Source organism: Trachinotus anak, unplaced genomic scaffold, assembly GCF_046630095.1.
Source record: "Trachinotus anak isolate AG129_WGS33_773 ecotype Australia unplaced genomic scaffold, CSIRO_AGI_Tana_v1 ptg000019l, whole genome shotgun sequence".
Lineage (NCBI taxonomy): Eukaryota > Metazoa > Chordata > Actinopteri > Carangiformes > Carangidae > Trachinotus > Trachinotus anak.
Window position 1 is genome coordinate 4,792,851 of NW_027273870.1, and position 18,612 is coordinate 4,811,462.

The following is an 18,612-nucleotide window of genomic DNA, read 5'->3' on the forward strand; positions in this document are numbered from 1 at the left end:
CAGCGGATGATAGTAGGTTAACAGTACCGCTGACTCTGCAAACGACGCGCCCCCGTCCCCGCCTCTTTTTTACGCTCCCCGTTGTGATGACCGTGTGTGCTATGCGCGCCTGGCCTGCCGGTGCTGTATGCGTGTGTGGATGGGGCTGCCTGAGCCTGAGTGAGAGAGGGGGAGAGTGAGCCGTGTGCTGTGGCTTATCCTTGTCCTATGCGGATTTCATCAGTGACTGGCTGCCCGAGCGGCTCGCATCATCCCGGGTAGGCCGGGATTTAGATGCAGACATCCCCATTCAAGGATTTGAATAACACCCGCTTCTCGGCTCTTCTCTCACGTTTTGCCGGAGAAAGGTGCGGGTGGATAATTGTGCCTGCCCTGCTTAGCTGTTCCCAGTGGAGGGGGTATAATCGACGCTGAGGACTTGGAGAGGAGGAAAGCAGGGAGGCGAGAGATGAGCAATGGGCAAGGTAAGCTGCATGTTGTTGACACTGGTTATAGGTCCTGTGCCTTTTTTGGCCGTTATCTCTCTATTTCCACACGTAAGCCACAGTGTATTGGGATATGTTGTCGATCTACATGTAACAGACAACTCCAGCAGTAGTTGGCCCTGCGGAGGGATCTGTCACACATGTCAACCCGCACAGGGAATCCACCGCAAGAGGGGCCGTGTGTGTATGTGAATGTGTGGGGTGGAGGTGGTGAGGTGGGGTTATGCATTATGCAGACCCACCATGAGCGCCCTCTCTGCTCTCCATCACCACCTGAAAAATACAGCACACCTGATTCCCCAGCACGCATGCGCATCCACAAACGTGGACGACGGGGTGACGTACGTTCTCTGTGTGTGGAGCAGTTTGACGCATCAGATCCGACCATGTAAGAAAACTTGAATTTATCAGTCGCCAAAAGAAAAGTGTAAAAGTTCAAGTGAAGCTTAAATGGAAGTTGCATTGCGCTGTTCAGATGATAAGTATCCACAAACAGAGCAATGTCTCCACGTTGGATGCGTTTATCGGGTGACTATGGATCTGGTCCATCTTTGATCTAGTGATTGGCTGTTGGCTCAGAGTGAATTTGTTTAAATTATAACACCCAGATGAGTCATTTAAATGTGAGGTTTAGCTGTGAATCAGAAAATGTTCCCACATCCCAGTAAAAACCACCAGAGGTGCTGTCATTGTGTCTGAGGGGTTGTTGCATTATTCACAGAGCAGCTCCACAGTTTGTCCCTAGATGACTTCATCACCACAGTCTGTCTCTCTGTCCTGTTCTCAGACTGTCAAATACACACATTTTCAGTTGTACATTATTTCAGAAATATCATGTTGATTGCAGATTCATATAAAGGTAAAATTGTTTGTTGGGTTGTCTGAGGCAGTTTTCATTATATCTGAACATCTCTTATTAGCCTGCTGGTACATCAAATAAGGATTAAATGAATTTTAGTGTTGCTTCTGTCTGGTGGGAGGTGGCTTTTGCTGGTTGTATTTCTAATGGGACAGATGCAGGAGGATGATAGTATTTACAAGTCAAGTGGTGACCAGAGGCTAGCAGCACATGCTTGGTCCAGGCCTCTCAATACAAGGATGCATGTAATTTAGTTTTGGGATTTTTAAGACACATATCAACAGCCTCATAAATTCCTTTCTCTCACACACACTCTTTCAGCTGATGCCATTACTGCCCCACTGTTGTCTCAGGTTTGAGAGTCATTGTATACACAGAGGATTCATGTTATTCCTACAGTATGAAGTGGCCTATCTGTTGTGGTGTGAGGGTCACATTAAGGGACACAAAGAGCAATGATTTCAAACACCTCATATATACAGCACCAGCTTTTGATCACCTTTGTGTGTGTGTGTGTGTGAGAAGATGATTGTGCAGAAAGGTGATACTGGTTGAAGTTGCTGAGCTTCACTTTCTTCTTTACGTCCTTCATCCTCTCTCTCTCTCTCTCTCTCTCTCTCTCTCTCTCTGTCCAGCATTTGCACAAACACTCTGAGACTCGTCCTCCTCTCTGAGTTTTCTGTCTGTGTCCCTGCTGTGTGCATCTCAGGTCCTCTGGGCTTCTGCTGAGGTTTGCTTTTCGGCAGGACAGAGCATCCTGTGACTTGTTTCTTTGTGGCAATCTCTGTGAACTGCTGTGGAGCAGCAGTGAGCAGTGACAATTAAAATGAAAACAATTAAGAAATAGAATGCAAATGTCTTTAAAAAGTCTTTAAAAAGTTAAAAGTAAAAATAATTATTATTGTCAGTGGTCATGATCATAGCAGTAGCAGCCTCCCAATAATGTTATATTCATAGATAAATACATGGATGGATTAGTGATCAGGCCTTTTGGGCACAAGCACAAGGACCCAATAGATCAGGGGCCCTTGAGCCAGGGCCCTTGACTGGATAGACTTAGTCAAATATAGGAGTGTCCTGATCATATTTTTTGTATCTGATCCCAATTCCTTAATTCTGAGTGTTTGTCTATATTGTGTCTAAGTCACTATTTGTTTTCATTCAATTTTGTTTAGTTCTTCCTTCATAATACAGCTACACTGTGTAAACTTATAGGCTTCAGTTAAGTGATTTAAATGTGTGGCTTTCCATCTCCAGCATGAACAAAATAAGCATTTCAGGTTCCACTGCGAATTAAAATGAACTCTGGTCAATCTGCAACATGTTGCATAGACAACTTTCACCTCAGTATTTCCAAGTGGCGTTAATGTTGGCGCCTCTGTCACTACAGAAGAATATAAGATGATTCACCACCGGACACAGAAAGGTCACCACCAGGCAACCTGTTATTCATTTAGATTATCAATGGGTCAATGAATCATTTGTTTCTGGCTGGTAGCGGTAGTGTTAGCAACATGGCTAACGCCTGGCTACATAAGCAAGAAACAACCCTGAGAACCGATCCTGATCTTGGTGCTATAATAAAGGCAGAGTAAAACACCCAGTTGTATGAGTTCGTAGGCAGGTTTGTTGCTTACTAACCTTGAGCTCTCTCAAGTCCAACAGTTCTCTTTATAGTCGGACTTGCCATAGAGACCACCGGGCCAATCCCGGTGGTCCGCCATATTGGTGTGCTGGTGGACAGGCCTCCTCCGATAACAGGACTCTTTCTTTTGCTGGGTAGAGTTTCCACAGTTACTCTGGTTGCCCCACCACCTGCCATTTTGCCCTAGCCGGGAAAGCTACCAGGAGCTACCAGGGAAAACAAAAGTGCTACCCTCTTTCTGTTTTTCAAACACACTTTGTTTGTGCTGGAAAAAAAGCCTCCCTTTTTCTGCAAAATTTCATGCTCTGTGGCAAAAAGAGCTGCATAGTTACAGCAAGGCTTATAGAAAACCAATCTAAAGTGATGATGGTGTCATTATCCAACAGCCATTACACTGTGCAATCAATATTTACTTCACAATGATAAGTTAAAACAAAAAAACTTGTCTATTGTCTCTTTAAAAAGACACCAGAGAAATTTAACAAATGCTGCATCCAGGGCCTTTAACAGCGTCTGTGTCCAGGGGATTCTGAATGTTAATCCAAATCTGATGTTTTATAAATAGATTTAAAAACACAACAAATATTACATTATTGCATAACCATCACTTCAAAACGGGATATAGTCTACTCTTCATTCTTATGATGTACTAGTCAGTGTCATTATTACATCATCCAACAGAAATATACTGCACTCTCTGTGAGATATTGATTAATATAACTAAACTGTATGTTATATTATTCAACAAATTGTTATACAAACAAGTTTCATCACAGTGTTCCACCCGTAAAGAGACTGCAGTGTGTGAAGTTCACAGACAAAACTCTCCGTAGTGGTTTTATTAGCTGTAGATGATGCAGTGAAGCTTACAGGAAGAAAAATCTCAGAACTGAAACCCATCAGGTTTACTTTGTTGTTCAAATTTACATTCCACCAAATATAAAAGCGTCACTACCTTTGACAGTCTGAGTTAAGTGAGCCGATGACTGATGAGGGGAGGTTTAGTTTAGTGAGGTCACCCTAGTTCAGCTTTGGTTTAGTGGGTTAATTACACTGTGTGTCTGTGAAGGCTTATAGTCGCAGGCAGAGGCAAAAGTATCACAGGAACCCTTAATGATCAATTCCCGCGTGTCCCCTCTGAAATATGAATTTGGAAGAGAAAAATGGGTTGCCAGCGTGTGCGCACAGACGGCTCTGTGTGTGTGTGTGTGTGTGTGTGTGTGTATGTGTGTGTGTGTGTGTGTGTTGGCCTGAATAAATTAAGCCACCAAGAAGCTTCATCAGACACCTGAGTGCCAGAGCTCTTGTATGACCTACTTCCTTCTGAGGGGGCATCGGTTGTGAGCAGCTCATTCAATCACTATCATCAGTCATTGTTTATATAACTTTGCGTATTCATATTGATGTAAATAGCAAATAAATAAAGACAAAGAATAATAAGAAAGAACTTGCTAGAGAATCATAATGTTTTGTTTTTTTTTTCAGCATCAAAGTAATCTAGTGATAGTTGTCTGTACATGCATGAGTATGTTGCAAACAGGAACTACAAATAGCTAATTTGGCATACTTTTTATGATGCCAGTTTGCCATAATGTGAATAAATTTAGGCTAAAAAAAAAGGTGGGTGCAAGTTGTAGCCATAGGTTGTAGCCCACAGAGGGGCTGAAGAGGTCCACAGTGTCAGACTGTGAAAACCCCTGTTCAAGCTTCAGTTTTGTGTTTCTGGCTAATCAGGTCAACCTTAAAAGAAAAAGTCATGAAGTTACTTCATTTATACTCATATATTGTCTTAATCTCTTTCATACAGGGGCGTCCTACAACTCCTGACAGAGAAGAGGAGCCCTCATTGCCATAGCTACCTCTCCTCTCTTCAAACCCACGTTTCCCCTTTGAACCCCTTTCTTCACCTGTTGAGCGTCCATATTCACTTTTTTATCCTTCCAAATCCTCCATCATCTGTCACCATGACAACCTCTGCCCTGCGCCGGCAGGTGAAGAATATCGTGCACAACTATTCAGAAGCGGAGATCAAGGTATTATAAGTGAACTGAGTTCCCCTTTAAGTGCCACTGCAGTAGGTCTTATGTGTTAGGAAGTCTGAGGGTGAGGAAACCTGTTTGAATTAATACTGATGTTGATTCACTTCACATCAAAACACTTCAGAGCAAAACTCTCTACTCTCCTGTTACTTCTGGTCTTGAAATGTCTCTGTTCTAGATAAATATGTCTTGATACTTGTAGTTTTTTACTTTGGATTAGAAAGAAAATTATACATGACATGTAAAAATGGTTCCTCTGCTGGTGACGTGTAGGTTCGCGAGGCCACCTCGAACGATCCATGGGGCCCGTCTTCGTCTCTCATGTCCGAGATCGCCGACTTGACCTTCAACGTGGTGGCGTTTGCTGAGGTCATGGGCATGGTTTGGAAACGCCTCAATGACAGCGGCAAGAACTGGAGACATGTCTACAAGGTGACCTCAGGAAAGAAAGATTTGACTATAGCCGTCAACCATAAGTCCTCTCTGATTGTGTGTTTTTATTTCTATCAGTGGTTCCTCCATTGTTTCTCATGCTTTTTACAAAGTGAACTTTTAAGTGTCAGTTGCCGTGTAGCGTAGAGATGTAACCAAAAAATTTATTTTGGAGCATCAGTGTGGTAACCGGCTTCTGCCTGCAGGCCCTGACTCTGTTGGATTACCTGCTGAAGACAGGGTCAGAGAGAGTGGCTCAGCAGTGCCGTGAAAACGCATTCACGATCCAGGTACTGGGCTGGAACTAGAGGAGAACCTCAGCAATCTGAACGCCTCAGGAACAGAGCTGGTTTACTGTCTATTGTTCATGTGGATCAGCATTAGTTGTTGTTGTTTTGGCAACCACTACTCTTCTCTTATACTGTGTAACCAGCAAATGTTACGCTACACACAGAAGGAAATCAACATTGAACCCAACACAATAAAACCGAGTGATGACCAGCAAACAAGTGATCCCAGTTTAAAAAGTCAAAGAATTTTTTTTTTTTTTACCTTCTACCCCATCTTCCTTTTTTACTGTGGTCTTGAGATAAAATTGCACAATCAAGATAAAATTATTATTTGGGTGACTGAAAAATATAAAAATATGTTTTCAAAAACAAACTATAATTTCCTAACAAATAACTTTCTTTTCTGGACAACCTGGAATATCATCACGTCCCTAGACATCAGATTATTGAGGTTTCCCTGCATTTTAAGCACAACTTGAACTGTGCATTGATTCATTCAAGTTCACGCTGGTCTGTAAGCGTTTGTGAAAATGAGTTTTGTCTATGTGTGGTTCAGACACTGCGTGACTTCCAGTACGTGGACCGCGACGGCAGAGACCAGGGGGCCAACGTGAGAGAAAAAGCACGCCAACTGGTGTGTCTCCTCCGGGACGAGGAGCGGCTCCGCCAGGAGAGGAGTCAAGCCCTAAAGACCAAGGAGCGAATGGCAGGGGGAGGCAGCGGAGGTGGCGGGGGTGTGTACGGAGGCATACCCCCGTCTTACCACCCAGGCAGGCGAACGAGCCAGCCCAGCATGGCTGTGCTGTACGGGGAGGAGTTCAGCCGCTCCAGAGGCTCTCCGTCCTCCTTTAACTGTGAGCATTGTGGGTATTGAATGTCAGAACGTATCTGCTGCACTGAGCAGCTTATTTTATGTGATGGCAGTTTGTGAATAAATGGTTAAAAACACACACTTGTACTCAGGCTTATCACCACATCCCTAATGAAAAGCATTTTGTGCTGTAGCCCAGCACTCTGGACAAGCCATCAGATAGATTATCAATACTGCAGCGTAGGCCTGAAAATATTCAAATCAGCAACACACACACACACACTTCCTGTGCTCCACATCAATCTGACCATCTCTCCTCACACACTCTTACTCCTCCCTCCCTCAAACTCCCTCGCTTGTTCCCTCACTTGTCCCCTCTGCAGCCTCGTCCTCGTCTCCTCGCGCCGCCTCGGACCTGGAGCAGGCTCGACCACAGACCAGTGGGGAGGAGGAGCTGCAGCTCCAGCTGGCCTTAGCCATGAGCAGGGAGGAGAGTCAGAAGGTAGAACAACACACACATATTATAATAATGTGTAATTACCACCATACCCTCCCCTTCACTATGCTCCACACACACACACACACACACACGTTCTCTGTTTGCGAGCCACACGTGTCTCATATCCACTTGATGATTCCAGTAATGAAAATTTTGTGACAAACGTTCTGAACATTCGCCCACCTTCATCTAGCTAGCCCTTCCTTCTCCTGTTACCATAGAGATGGATGAAGACACACAACTACAGATTGTGTTAAGCCTTAGCCAAAGGGAGCATGAGCAGGTACACACACACCTCACTCCTTTCAGCTCTTTGTTAATGTGTTTTAACCCTCTAGTTGTGTGTCTTTCTCTTATGCCTCTCTGTGGAGAACTAATGACTTCCTTCCTTACTTCTGTCGTCGGACACTTTTCTCCCGTCCAGCTGTACGTCCCACCAGCTTTCAGCCTGTACAGATTTTGTTCACCTCATCTCTCCTCTTTTAGTAGTAGCTCCAGATTTTATACATCTTTTCTCACACAAATTATGTTTGAATTCCTACATGTAATTTTTGAGGATTTCCACTGTGCACTGTATCTCTGCTTCGCCCTAAACCAGACTCTGCTGGTGCTGCCTTCGTTTCGCTGGACTAAACCAAAGACTGTTTCGCTAACGGCAGCGTGTGTGTGTGTGTGTGTGTGTGTGTGTGTGTGTGCGTGCGCGCATGTGTCTGTGTGTGTGCGTGTGCATCCACGCTCATTACCGTGGCGATAATGTTGATGATGTCACAATGCCGCCCCTGCAGGAGCAGCGCTGTCGCCAAGGAGACGAGTCTCTGTTACAGAAGGCCCTGGATGAGAGCCGGAGAGAGAGCCAGTCAGGGACACAGGAGGTGAGTTTAAAAACGTGTGTTTGTGTGTGTGTGTGTGTGTGTGTGTGTGTGCTGTACGGTAAGTGTGTGGGTGCATGCATGGTACATGAGTGTGTCTTTGCATGGAGAGGTGGGCAGGTGCATTTGTGGGTGGTTGCTAGCAGGCATGTAGAGAATGAAGTGGAGTTTATGGTGTGGACTGTGGGATCGGGATGGAAACAAGGCAAAAAAACATAGATCAGCATAATGAGGGAGAAACGGTGGAGAGCTGAGGGGCGAGAACGAGGTGCCTGCTGAATGATAATGACGTCGACTAACCTTGAGCTCTGCGTGACATTTCCCTGAAAGCATCCTCCTTATCTTATAGCACACCAGCTCCCGTACTCATTGGCCTGTCAACAAGCCAATCAGAGTCACAGGCTGTCTTATGTAAAAGTCCTCTTGGATTGTAATTGGTCATGTTATATTCTTATCATTATTATCTAATACTTTCAGGTGCTCTGTAGAAAAAAAACATAGAAATTAGGATCAAAACAGTCTAAGAGAGCTCGTGGTTCTTTGAAGTCAGATACATGTCATCGTTCATCATGTCCTGTATCATCATACATTTGAAAACTGCATTCGATTTTTTTTTTCTTTTTATCTAATTCTTCAAGTTTATAATGGAAGCGAGATTCAATTCTTAATGATAAAAGACATAAAATATTCTACTTGGAGAAATAAGTTTGTGTCTGATACGGTTTTCATAGAAAATAGTTAATTACCCACTAATAAGTGACTCTCTCTCACTGATAAATCCACAACATGCAAATATTGTTCATTTCAAACTGGACATAAGTTGTTTCCCACCTCACTGAAAAGTCTTTCTCAGCCTTAATGCACCAGAGGTTTCAAGTCTCCACATCACACATGTGTAAATGGCTCATTGGACCGTGATTGGAGCTTCATGTGATTGTGAGTGGGTAAACCATGCGGAGCTCCCTGCGTCTACAACAGTCAGGCGAAATCCTTGAACCTTTAGTTCGATAGTGCGGAGTTAAAGAGCGGAGGGAGGGGCAGGAGAGAGATGATTCATGTGGTGAACTTTTGTTCCAGACTCAGTTTTGTTCCAGGACGTCACTGTTAAAATGTTACATCCAGCTTCTTTGTTTCCTGTGACACTGCAGTGCTGATTTGTGCTGATTTAACTTGATTTGTGTTATGATCATGACGTTATGTATGTAAGACATTTGAATACTTCAAAAACAATATTAGGTGCCTATTTTTTCATGTGCTAAAATGAAATTACTTCATAATATTTATATTGTATGTACAATTTGTTAAGGCGTAACATTTCCAAATATTCACTTAACGTGCTGTTATGATGCAGATTTATGATGTGGTATAATTTGAACATGAAAAGGCTTTAAAAAATCCCTCACATTCATGTTAATCATGCCACGTATGAAGGCGTTTTCTCTCGTGAAATTTCTTGTTGTTATTAATCAATCAAACAGAGCTGCTCCTTGTTTTAATTACGTCAACATTTTTTTTCTTTTTATATGCTAAAGTAAGGATCCCTAAAATGTGTGTTGTTGCAAAGACACCATATGTGCAGGGTATTTTAGTTTGAACAGTAAACAAATTTTTCTCAGCAGGCAGCACTGTGGTCTACTCAGCCGCAGGGTGCTGCTCTGAATCCGAACAGTGGAGTCCAGATGCAGCCTGACAAATTTATGAAACAATGACACTGTTTCTGAATCTCCCTCAGGCGACTTTCACTCCGTTATGTAATGTAATCTCACTGCCAATCAATACCACAACATCTGTGATATCTAGCTGTGATATCTTTCTGATACATTTATTAGGCTCTACAACACACCAATGAATAATTTCATAACCCAAAAGGACACTTAAAAATGCTTTTGCTGTTGCTACAGTTAGAGGGTAAATCGTCTCAACTCCTGAGGCTGCTCACACCACAATCGCATCTCTCTGCACCGGTCACAAGTGATTCTGCCCCTCTACTCCTTCTTTATCACACGAAAAGCTGATCTATTTAATAATCTCGTGAATTTATAACGTAGAGCTTTCAGTGTGTTCCTGGATCAGCAGGACGTCATTTCTTTTGCAACAATGAAGTCAAAAAGGACCATCGCTTCGCGTGAGGATCTGCAGGGAGGGGCTTCCCTGCTGCCTCTGTGTCAGTGTGCGTCTGCTCCCCTGCCTCACTCCCTGTTCAGACACTCAGATTCATTTACTTATTAAATTGAAAATTAAAGTGAGTCAGAACGCCGTTCTAGATTGTCCCGGCTCACTTTAACCCCTGGGTACTTGTTTACTTTGCAGGAACACTGATAACAAACTTTACCTGACTGTCTGACTGTCCCTGCTCTCCCTGCCTCCCTCTGCCCAGCTCTGTCCTCTCTGTCTCTTTTGCCTCTTCCATAAACACTTCATCACTTTCCTGTGAATATTTCATCAATTTGTCTTTAATATAACTGGGGGCTGACTTATTGTTTTGCTGCACTGTCTGTTTTCCTTTTCTTTGAACCACAATCACTCGTACCAGGCTAATGTGTGCGGGAGGTAGCAGGCAGTGGATCGAACCACTGTGAGGCAGAGAGGGAACCAAATCATTTGAAACTAAAAAACGCACTGTTTGCATTTATAATTTTCACAAGCGCTTTCAGAACATTTTATTATATTACTTAAATTTACATAGTTTGGTTTACAATGATATACTGAGGGGGACAACCCTCAGAAAGGGGGGGCATGTCCCCTGCCCACCACCTTTAGGATTTATGCCTATGTTTGAAGATAGATCGTTTTCACTGGACATTGATAAAGTTTTAAGTGAAATCAGGAAAACAGTTCAGCATAGTTTCCAGATACTTACACCACTAATTGTGTCTCAGCTACTTCACTTACCTAAGGTTTGCTGAGCTGAATGTCTAAGTAGTGTTTTAAAGTAATTTTCACATCTGTTACCCAGCCACACTGACTGTGACACCTCCCATACTTTCCCCCACAGAGCTCAGCAGGATACGTTTATGAAGAGTCTCCCAGGGCTTAAAGACCCTGTGCCTCATACAAACCTGGAAGCAAATAAGAGAATGTTTGATTATAACACCTTTTACTCCCTCTGTAGTCAGCCATGTTGGACCTGGTGGACATATTTGGCCCGTCTTCTGAGCCTGCGCCTCCTCCTAGTGACCCTTGGAACTCGGCTCAGCCCACCTCTGACATCACCACTGACCCCTGGGACTCTGTAGGTGGGTGGCTCCTCGCAGACGCACCATCACATCCACACACACTTCAGGCCAATATGATGCTAGACCTGCCAGTTTGTGTGTTTTTAATGCTTCACAATGACTTTTGCCATTTTTGGTTCTCATCTGTCTTCACAGCAGTTCACTCCAGCACTCCTGTGATTGGTAGCCCTTGGACAGCCCCTCCCACCTCCTCCAATGCATCCAATCCTTGGGCCCCATGTGCCAACTCATGCACAGACCCCTGGGAAGCAGCACCTGTTCCCTCCAGTCCTGTCAATCATGCATGGGACAGTCCAACAGATGGAGGTATCTTTCAGAAACACTGGCCAGCCTGACAAGCTCCTCTCAGAGTGCACAGATTTTAGTTTTCAGTGTCTGTCCAAAAGTGCAAGTGCTGTACTCTGCGTGCGATTGGACCGTTCTCAGCACTTTTCAATTTCCTATGCAGGTGGTGACGGGACAGATCCGTTTGCTGCACAGGAAGAGGAGAAGCCTCAACAAGAGGTTCCTCAAGTGTCCTCTCCACAACCTGCCAGTCCCACAGGTACAAGACAGCAGACAGCCAGAAGAACTGTGGATTGTACTGTACATGTGGACTTTACAGAAGTAGGAAGTCTCCTGCTCTGTCAGGAGTTGGATAGCAAAAAAAAAATCTTCTAGTCTGAGCCCCTTAACAGCAGCCAGGCTAATAGGACATACAAAATATGATCAAAATCACAATATGGTCCAGTGCAGTATCCAAATTGCATGAGCTGCAACTTTTTGATAAAGGTCAAATGTGTCACAAAATACCATAAATGAAGCATCGTGGTGCTACAGAGATGCCCCATACACGTGCTACAGACCCAGCAAATACAGTAAAATACAGAACTAACTACTCTCACAATAAGTGTGACTCATCACACTTGCAATATCTGCCAAAATAATCACAATATCTATTTATTTATTTTTATATCGTTCAGCCCTTATCTCAATCCGTTTCCAGGTGGCCTCTGGGATGCTTCATTTGAGATGTGAAAGCAAACAGACTTTTGAGATCAGCATGATCTCAAAAACCTGGCTACTAATAAATAATAATAATCATATTAAAGATAAATATTATTCATAATATGTGATTGAGTCGCAGCCCAATGATATTAGTCATGGTCATAATGAGTTATTTTTTCCTGAGCTCTTAGTGACACCAGAGAACATAAATGTACACATTAGAAGCATTAATGTGCTGCACGAACTGCATTCAGTTACCAGATTTCCCCCACATCCTGATGATGCGCTGGTGATGCAGGATGACATCACCAAAACAGGCCAGTCAGTATGTTTCCTGTCAGTCTGTGTAACCTCACGTTTACCCCATTTGATTTCTTTTTTCATTTGCTGATTTTTTAACTTCGGTCTGGTGCAAATGGACCAGAAGGTGTGAGAGCACCCTATGACAAAGACCGCTGAAGCTGCTCTGGAGGTCTGTGGCAGACTAAAAAAACAAACAAAAACAACCCACTTTTTCCTACAGTTTGTCGCCCATGCAGCATGTAACATCATATTGCAGTGTTTTCCCTCCACACCTCTATTTAAACCCTTTTTTTCTCGTCCTGATGCAGACGCAGAGCTCTTTGGGGTAAAGCCAGATTCTGACCCGTTTTCCGGAACAGATGCTAAACCAGATCTGTTTGGAGCTGACCCCCCTGTGAAACCCCAGGTAAATGGACGAGAGTCTGCCAGCCCAGAGATGTTTGACCTATCACGGCTAGCTCCTCCACTCAGCGCGCCGCCTACACGTGTGTGTCGGACCCCAGAGGCCTTTCTGGGACCTACGGGAGCCTCGCTGGTCAATTTAGACGCTCTGATACCCCCCAACCCTCCTAGCAAGACGCACAATAACCCCTTCCTCTCAGGTAACATGTTATTCAGGAACTTACCTGCCACAGAAATCTTACTGTGATTTCTTAAAATGTTTTCCAGCCAAGAAGTTGAGTTTTTTTTTTTCTCCTCAGGTCTGAGCGCTCCGTCTCCCACCAACCCCTTCCGCTGCGACCAGCCTCGCCTCACCCTCAATCAAATGCGACCATCCTCTACCTCCCCGCTGCCCCCTCACATGCTCTCCTACAGCCCGTCCCTGCCTCTCCCTCTGCCCCACCAGCCGCCCATCCTCCCCTCCTCTCTCACACAGCCTCCTGCCGGGCTCCTGGACCTTCCCTCCAACCTCCCACAACCCCTGCTCCCTCTTTCTCCGCGACCGGCGGCCCGCAGTCAATCACAGACACAAACACACAGCCACAACCCCTTCCTCTGAGACTCCGGCACCCTTCAAACCCGGGGTCAGAGAACAGACTCTTTTTGGATCAATCTATGCTGACTACAATGAGACTTGTTTAAATGAGCCTGAATTGGATCCTGGTTTGATGTCATTGTGCACACTTGAAGTGGATAAAACCGTGGACTGGATGTATTTGTGTCTGTCTAAAGACACATCAGCTGCTATATAACCTGAACTCTTGAAGAAAAGCTAACTCACACACACACACACACACACACACACTCAAACATGCACTCAGGAGCACTTCAGCACACAAACAAACATTATGCACAGACACAAGCATGCACACACCACCAGACTAACAGGGTGTATCTCAACAGTCCCTTCGATGCCTTTTTCCCCATCAACAGTGACAACTCCGAGCACCCTTTGACCACAGAGACACAACTGTTCCTTCAGAAGACTGGAATGAAGCCACACACTTTGATTGTCCATCAACATTCACCAGGATCCTCACCGTTGCTGCTTCACCGACTAAAGCATGAATGCGCACCCCCCCACCCCCACCCCCCACCCCCAACCCCCCATTGCTCCCACCCTCATCCTCACCCTCCCCTCCTGAGGCTACAAACTATTCTATTCTGCTGAGCACCTGAGAAGAGTTCCTCAAATAAATCCTCTGTTTTCTGATGAGTCAAATAGTATCTTGAGCTTTCTTGGCACAATTGAATCACTGGAGACGACTCAAAAGTGTGTTAGTGTAAGATTCAAGAAAACATACAGCACTGATCAAGAACTAATTGACTCAGGCATACCTTCCTACATGATGATATATATTTTGCATTGCCTTGTTACTTTGCAAGGTCCATAGCATCTGACCCTAAGTTAGCAAACTTATTTGTCCATTAAGGCGATTAGCTCCTACAGGATTCAGGTGGATTCATAACTGGACTAAACCAGCCTAAACTAGACCTTACTGTCTCAATCTAGACCTAAACTGATCACTGATTGTACCCTATCGGACCCGCGTGCCTGTCTCTACAGCTGACCCACAATGCATTCCCGGCTGGTTCATGTTGGCGCTGTTGAGGAGGACCTCAGGGAGGCCGCTCTGTCCCTCCTCCACAGAGAGTCAACCTTAGTGAATTGAAAGGCATTAGTGACTGTTTCAGATGTGGGTATAAAAACGAGGGATGAAAAGAACAGATAAAGGAGGAGGGAGGGTAAATGAGAGATTAATATAAGGAAAGTGACATGATCACAGATGATAAACTGATGTATTGAGCAGCAGCTCCTCGTTCACACCTGTTTTAGCAACAAGAGAATCTGTGACGAGACGAGATGTTTGGTCATCACTGCACTGAACCTGGACTTGAATGTGAAATGCCTGCCTATAGATACACACAGGCTTAGTACATATGTATTTAATAGAATGATACCTATACAATATGATGAAATATTCTACCAATAAATGAATGGTGTTTGCATTATAATTTCTAGTGTTTCGATTTATTTATGAGTCATCCATTCGTTTGTTAACTCGTTTCACTGTCATGTAGAGTTGTATCTAACAATTATTAAACTGTTGCTGATTTTCTTAATATTTAATAGATTATTTAGTCAATATTATATAATTCTAAAATAATCACTATGGTTTATAATCAGATGTGTTTACTGCTAATTAGCAAACAAGTGTGTTCAGAGTGTGAGGCAGCTGCTTAGAGGAGCCATGGCTGCTGATTGAGTCAGTATCTATAAAGCTTTGAAGTTTGCATCACCTGGTGTTTCCTAATGATGACTGCAAACAAGCTAATTAACAAACAAGCGAATGAAGGTCTGAGCCCTTGGTAACAGTTATCTGAGAGCTCAGATCTCTTTTGCAGGGTGCTCCTTTCCTTTTTTTCACTCTATAATTGTGCACTTTTGGATGCCACTGTAAATCTGGACACATCAGTGGATTTGCTAGAGGTAACATCAGGTATCTACCAGAGCATTGCTACAGAAAATTTAAATTCTGCTCTGGTCTGTTTTTTGTCTGAGTAAATTATTTGGTTGCTTCCAGCCAGATCTGCATCAAATATTACAACTATTACAATCCAAAGACCAACACAACAATGCAGCTGTGAGCTGAGTGAGCATTTTCCTCAGTTAAAAGGTCAAACTTAGCTCGTTTTCCACAGGCTGGTGAGCGATTATAAAAATGCTGGAGCAGTTATAGACAGTTATACTTTGAGTTCCACTTTAACTGTGGAACAAATGCAAAAAGGTGATGGGCTGGGGTGTTGCGTGGATACTTCCTTTGTAAGATTTATTATAGATGCATGACTGATATATAAAAATCAAACTAATCACTAATCAATATAATGAACAGCATACACAGGCCTCAGCAAAGCACAGACTGTCCTTTCAGCTGCAGGTTTTATCAATGTCAAACTTTGACTTATTGATCAGGTTTAATGATCCAATATTAATTTTGATTTTATTCACATTCCACAGCTACAGTGCACACTGAACATAACAGGCCTGTATTCAAATTTATAAAGCGGTTTGGATCTGCTTGACACCTGAATAGCACCGTTGTAAGAAAATACAACCTGGATCAGTGTTTTCCTTTGATGGATTCCTATAATCACCTTTTCTCTGTGACCACTAGATGGCAGCATTAAAGCAGTGTACAACTTTTCTTTCCAGCTAGTCAGTCTGTGATAACTTTACACCTGGGATACAAGATACATACAATTATCTGCCAGATAGTGAAGCAAACCAGCAGTCAGCGCACTTCAGCCCATGACAAGCAGCCGCTGTTTTCAAGTGCTGCACTAAGAGCCGATCTCCAGTCACGTGTATGCAGTTTTTAAGTCCAGCCAAGCAGCGCAGCATAATAATGGTTACACAGCACATTCTCCAAACAAAGAAAACTAATGAACTCTGCTGTAAACATCTGTCTTTAGCAGACTATACAAAATACTTGCCCATGTAGTATTTCTTAAGCATCAGAGAAAAGCCCAGTATCATATAAAGAAGCAAGAAAGGAAGACAGAGGTTTATCTCATGGTGCTTCAAAGACATTTATCAAATCTATCAGCCTATCCTCTTTTCCAGAGTCATTATTAAAAACATCAGAAATGAATATAGTCAGCAATGTCCTGGCAATTTGATTGTTGGTTTAATGAGATTTCTATTATATAAACAGAATATTTTGGCCTGAATGTGGTGCTTGAGGAGCGTTAATGTCAAAAACAAAAAAGAATTCCTCCTCTGGGAAGTGATGTCTGCTTTGTACTTTTTTTGGATATCTGCACAACAGACTAACAGATTTGATATTTCTTGTGAAGAGAGAGAAACTTTGGCCCAATGATGGTGCAAGAGAAAAGTCCAAATCAGATGGATTCATCCACTGGTGATCAAGAACATCAATGACAGCTTTCATGGAAATAAGGCTGTTAGTTATCCAGGTGGACAAGTCGCGCTCAAGGGGAATTTTCGATTTAATGGAGGTCAACAGATGTTTATGTAAATTGTGGAGATTTCTTGTTCTGGACAGAGCATGTGAAATGACAGAGAGACTGCCATCCTCAGCTGCTGGGTGAAAACAATACGCTGCCATCCTCCACTGTGCATCTCCTGTCTGAGTCGGCTCATCTGGCCACACAAGTGAAAAATTAAAACGACCACAAACTCTCCCAAGAGGTCAAAGCGAAACTAAATGAATCAAGGAAATCCAATCATGTCTATAGACTCAGACACGCTCACACACTTCCCTTCTCTTTTATGCTCTGTCCAAACAAAATCAAGTGCAGTCTGATCACAGATCCAAACAGCTGGAGTCTTGACCTCCAGATACAGTAACTCAACTTGTGTGCACACTTGACATGCAACATCACCATGTGGTGTTGATTTGGTGGTGGAGGGGAAGTAAATGGGTAGCAGTGGAAGATTGTGAGAACAGTTGTGAGAGTGAGCAGAGAATAGTTTCTATTGCAAAAGTATATGGGAGACCTTGTGGACCTGCAGTGCAGAGAGATGGAAACAGACTCAGGGGAACTCGTAACCTCCGCCTGAACCTCCAAGAATGAAACATCTGAATAATATAATTGTCTTTTAGTTAATCTTGCATTGCTGTCGGCAACTATCAATCTCTGTTAGTCAGAAATTAATATCTGGTTAGTTTCACAGCCCCAGAGCAGCATAATAAATGGATGCTTTCTCTGGCCTCTCAGAGTGTTTTCAAAAGACAGTAACACACAAATTTAATAATACTTTTATTAGATAATTCCTCAACAGTTCAAGAGTTCGACCACACACACTTGAAAACAAGCACACAAGCAAACGGTCTTTATCCTATCCAGTTTGGCAGGTGTGTGTGTGTGTGTGTGTGTGTGTGTGTGTGTGTGTGTGTGTGTGTGTGTGTGTGTGTGTGTGTGTGCGCCGATCAGTACAATCAGGCCAAATTTTCTCTTGATTCCACTTATCATGCACTCAAGCATGAGTGAAAAATTCCTGATCTTGGCCCGGGTCCGTTGCCCCCCTCAGAGCTATTGTTCCTGGCCCGCAGCGAGGCAGTCGTCCAGTTTCAAGGATCATTCAGAGTGATGAATTAAGCTTTGTCTGATCAAGATGCTGCTGCAATGTGGGAACAATTAGTCTGCAGGAGAAACAAACTCAGACACTCTCGCATTCACATACACACAGTGTTTATTCACTCAACGCTGCTTCTAAACTACATCCTGTCTGAATGGTGCCCTGATTAAGGAGGATTGTGTGTGTGTTTTAGTATAACTCAGGACTTCATTGAAAGTATCTCAGGCAGCAAGAGAGATGCTGGTTATGTACGTGTTTGTAAAGTGGGTAACACAGATGTTAAGCAGCTTACATTCGTCCAGGCTTTTGTCTTTGAACTGGTCATGATTCGTTTCATCAGGACACAAATAAAAAAGAGGAGGAGGATTAATATGACAATAAAAGGGGGATTTAGAGAGCTGAACTCTGGAAACAGTGTTTGGATATTTCCTAACCCAGGACTGGTGTTTTACTCCAGACTCAGACCATAATTTCAACAGCTTCAGCTGAGCGCAGTGATGTTTATTTATTCACAGCTTAATAAATACATCCTCTTTATGAGAATGACTCACACCTGCTGATACAACACCTGCAGTTGGTACAGTAGTAAAAAGCATACCCACACACACACAC

At 43.4% G+C, this 18,612-nt stretch overlaps 1 protein-coding gene across 7 annotated transcripts; it reads left to right on the forward strand.

Moving 5' to 3' along the window:
* The first annotated feature begins 32 nt into the window (after nucleotides 1–32).
* epn3b (epsin 3b) lies at nucleotides 33–14,912 on the forward strand. Of its 7 annotated transcripts, none has more exons than XM_071504913.1 (13): nucleotides 33–464; nucleotides 4,797–5,022; nucleotides 5,302–5,460; nucleotides 5,667–5,750; nucleotides 6,307–6,604; nucleotides 6,945–7,063; nucleotides 7,254–7,343; nucleotides 7,846–7,932; nucleotides 11,042–11,165; nucleotides 11,301–11,471; nucleotides 11,614–11,709; nucleotides 12,764–13,057; nucleotides 13,157–14,912. In XM_071504913.1, exons 2-13 carry the CDS (start codon nucleotides 4,954–4,956, stop codon nucleotides 13,453–13,455), a joined length of 1,890 nt encoding a protein of 629 aa, XP_071361014.1. In that variant the 5' UTR covers nucleotides 33–464; nucleotides 4,797–4,953; the 3' UTR covers nucleotides 13,456–14,912. The 7 variants fall into 7 exon arrangements, with proteins under 7 accessions (XP_071361014.1, XP_071361016.1, XP_071361010.1 ...); XM_071504909.1 differs by lacking the exon at nucleotides 33–464 and adding an exon at nucleotides 484–873 and having other exon boundaries at nucleotides 11,304–11,471; XM_071504908.1 differs by lacking the exon at nucleotides 33–464 and adding an exon at nucleotides 486–873.
* The last annotated feature ends 3,700 nt before the right edge of the window (nucleotides 14,913–18,612 follow it).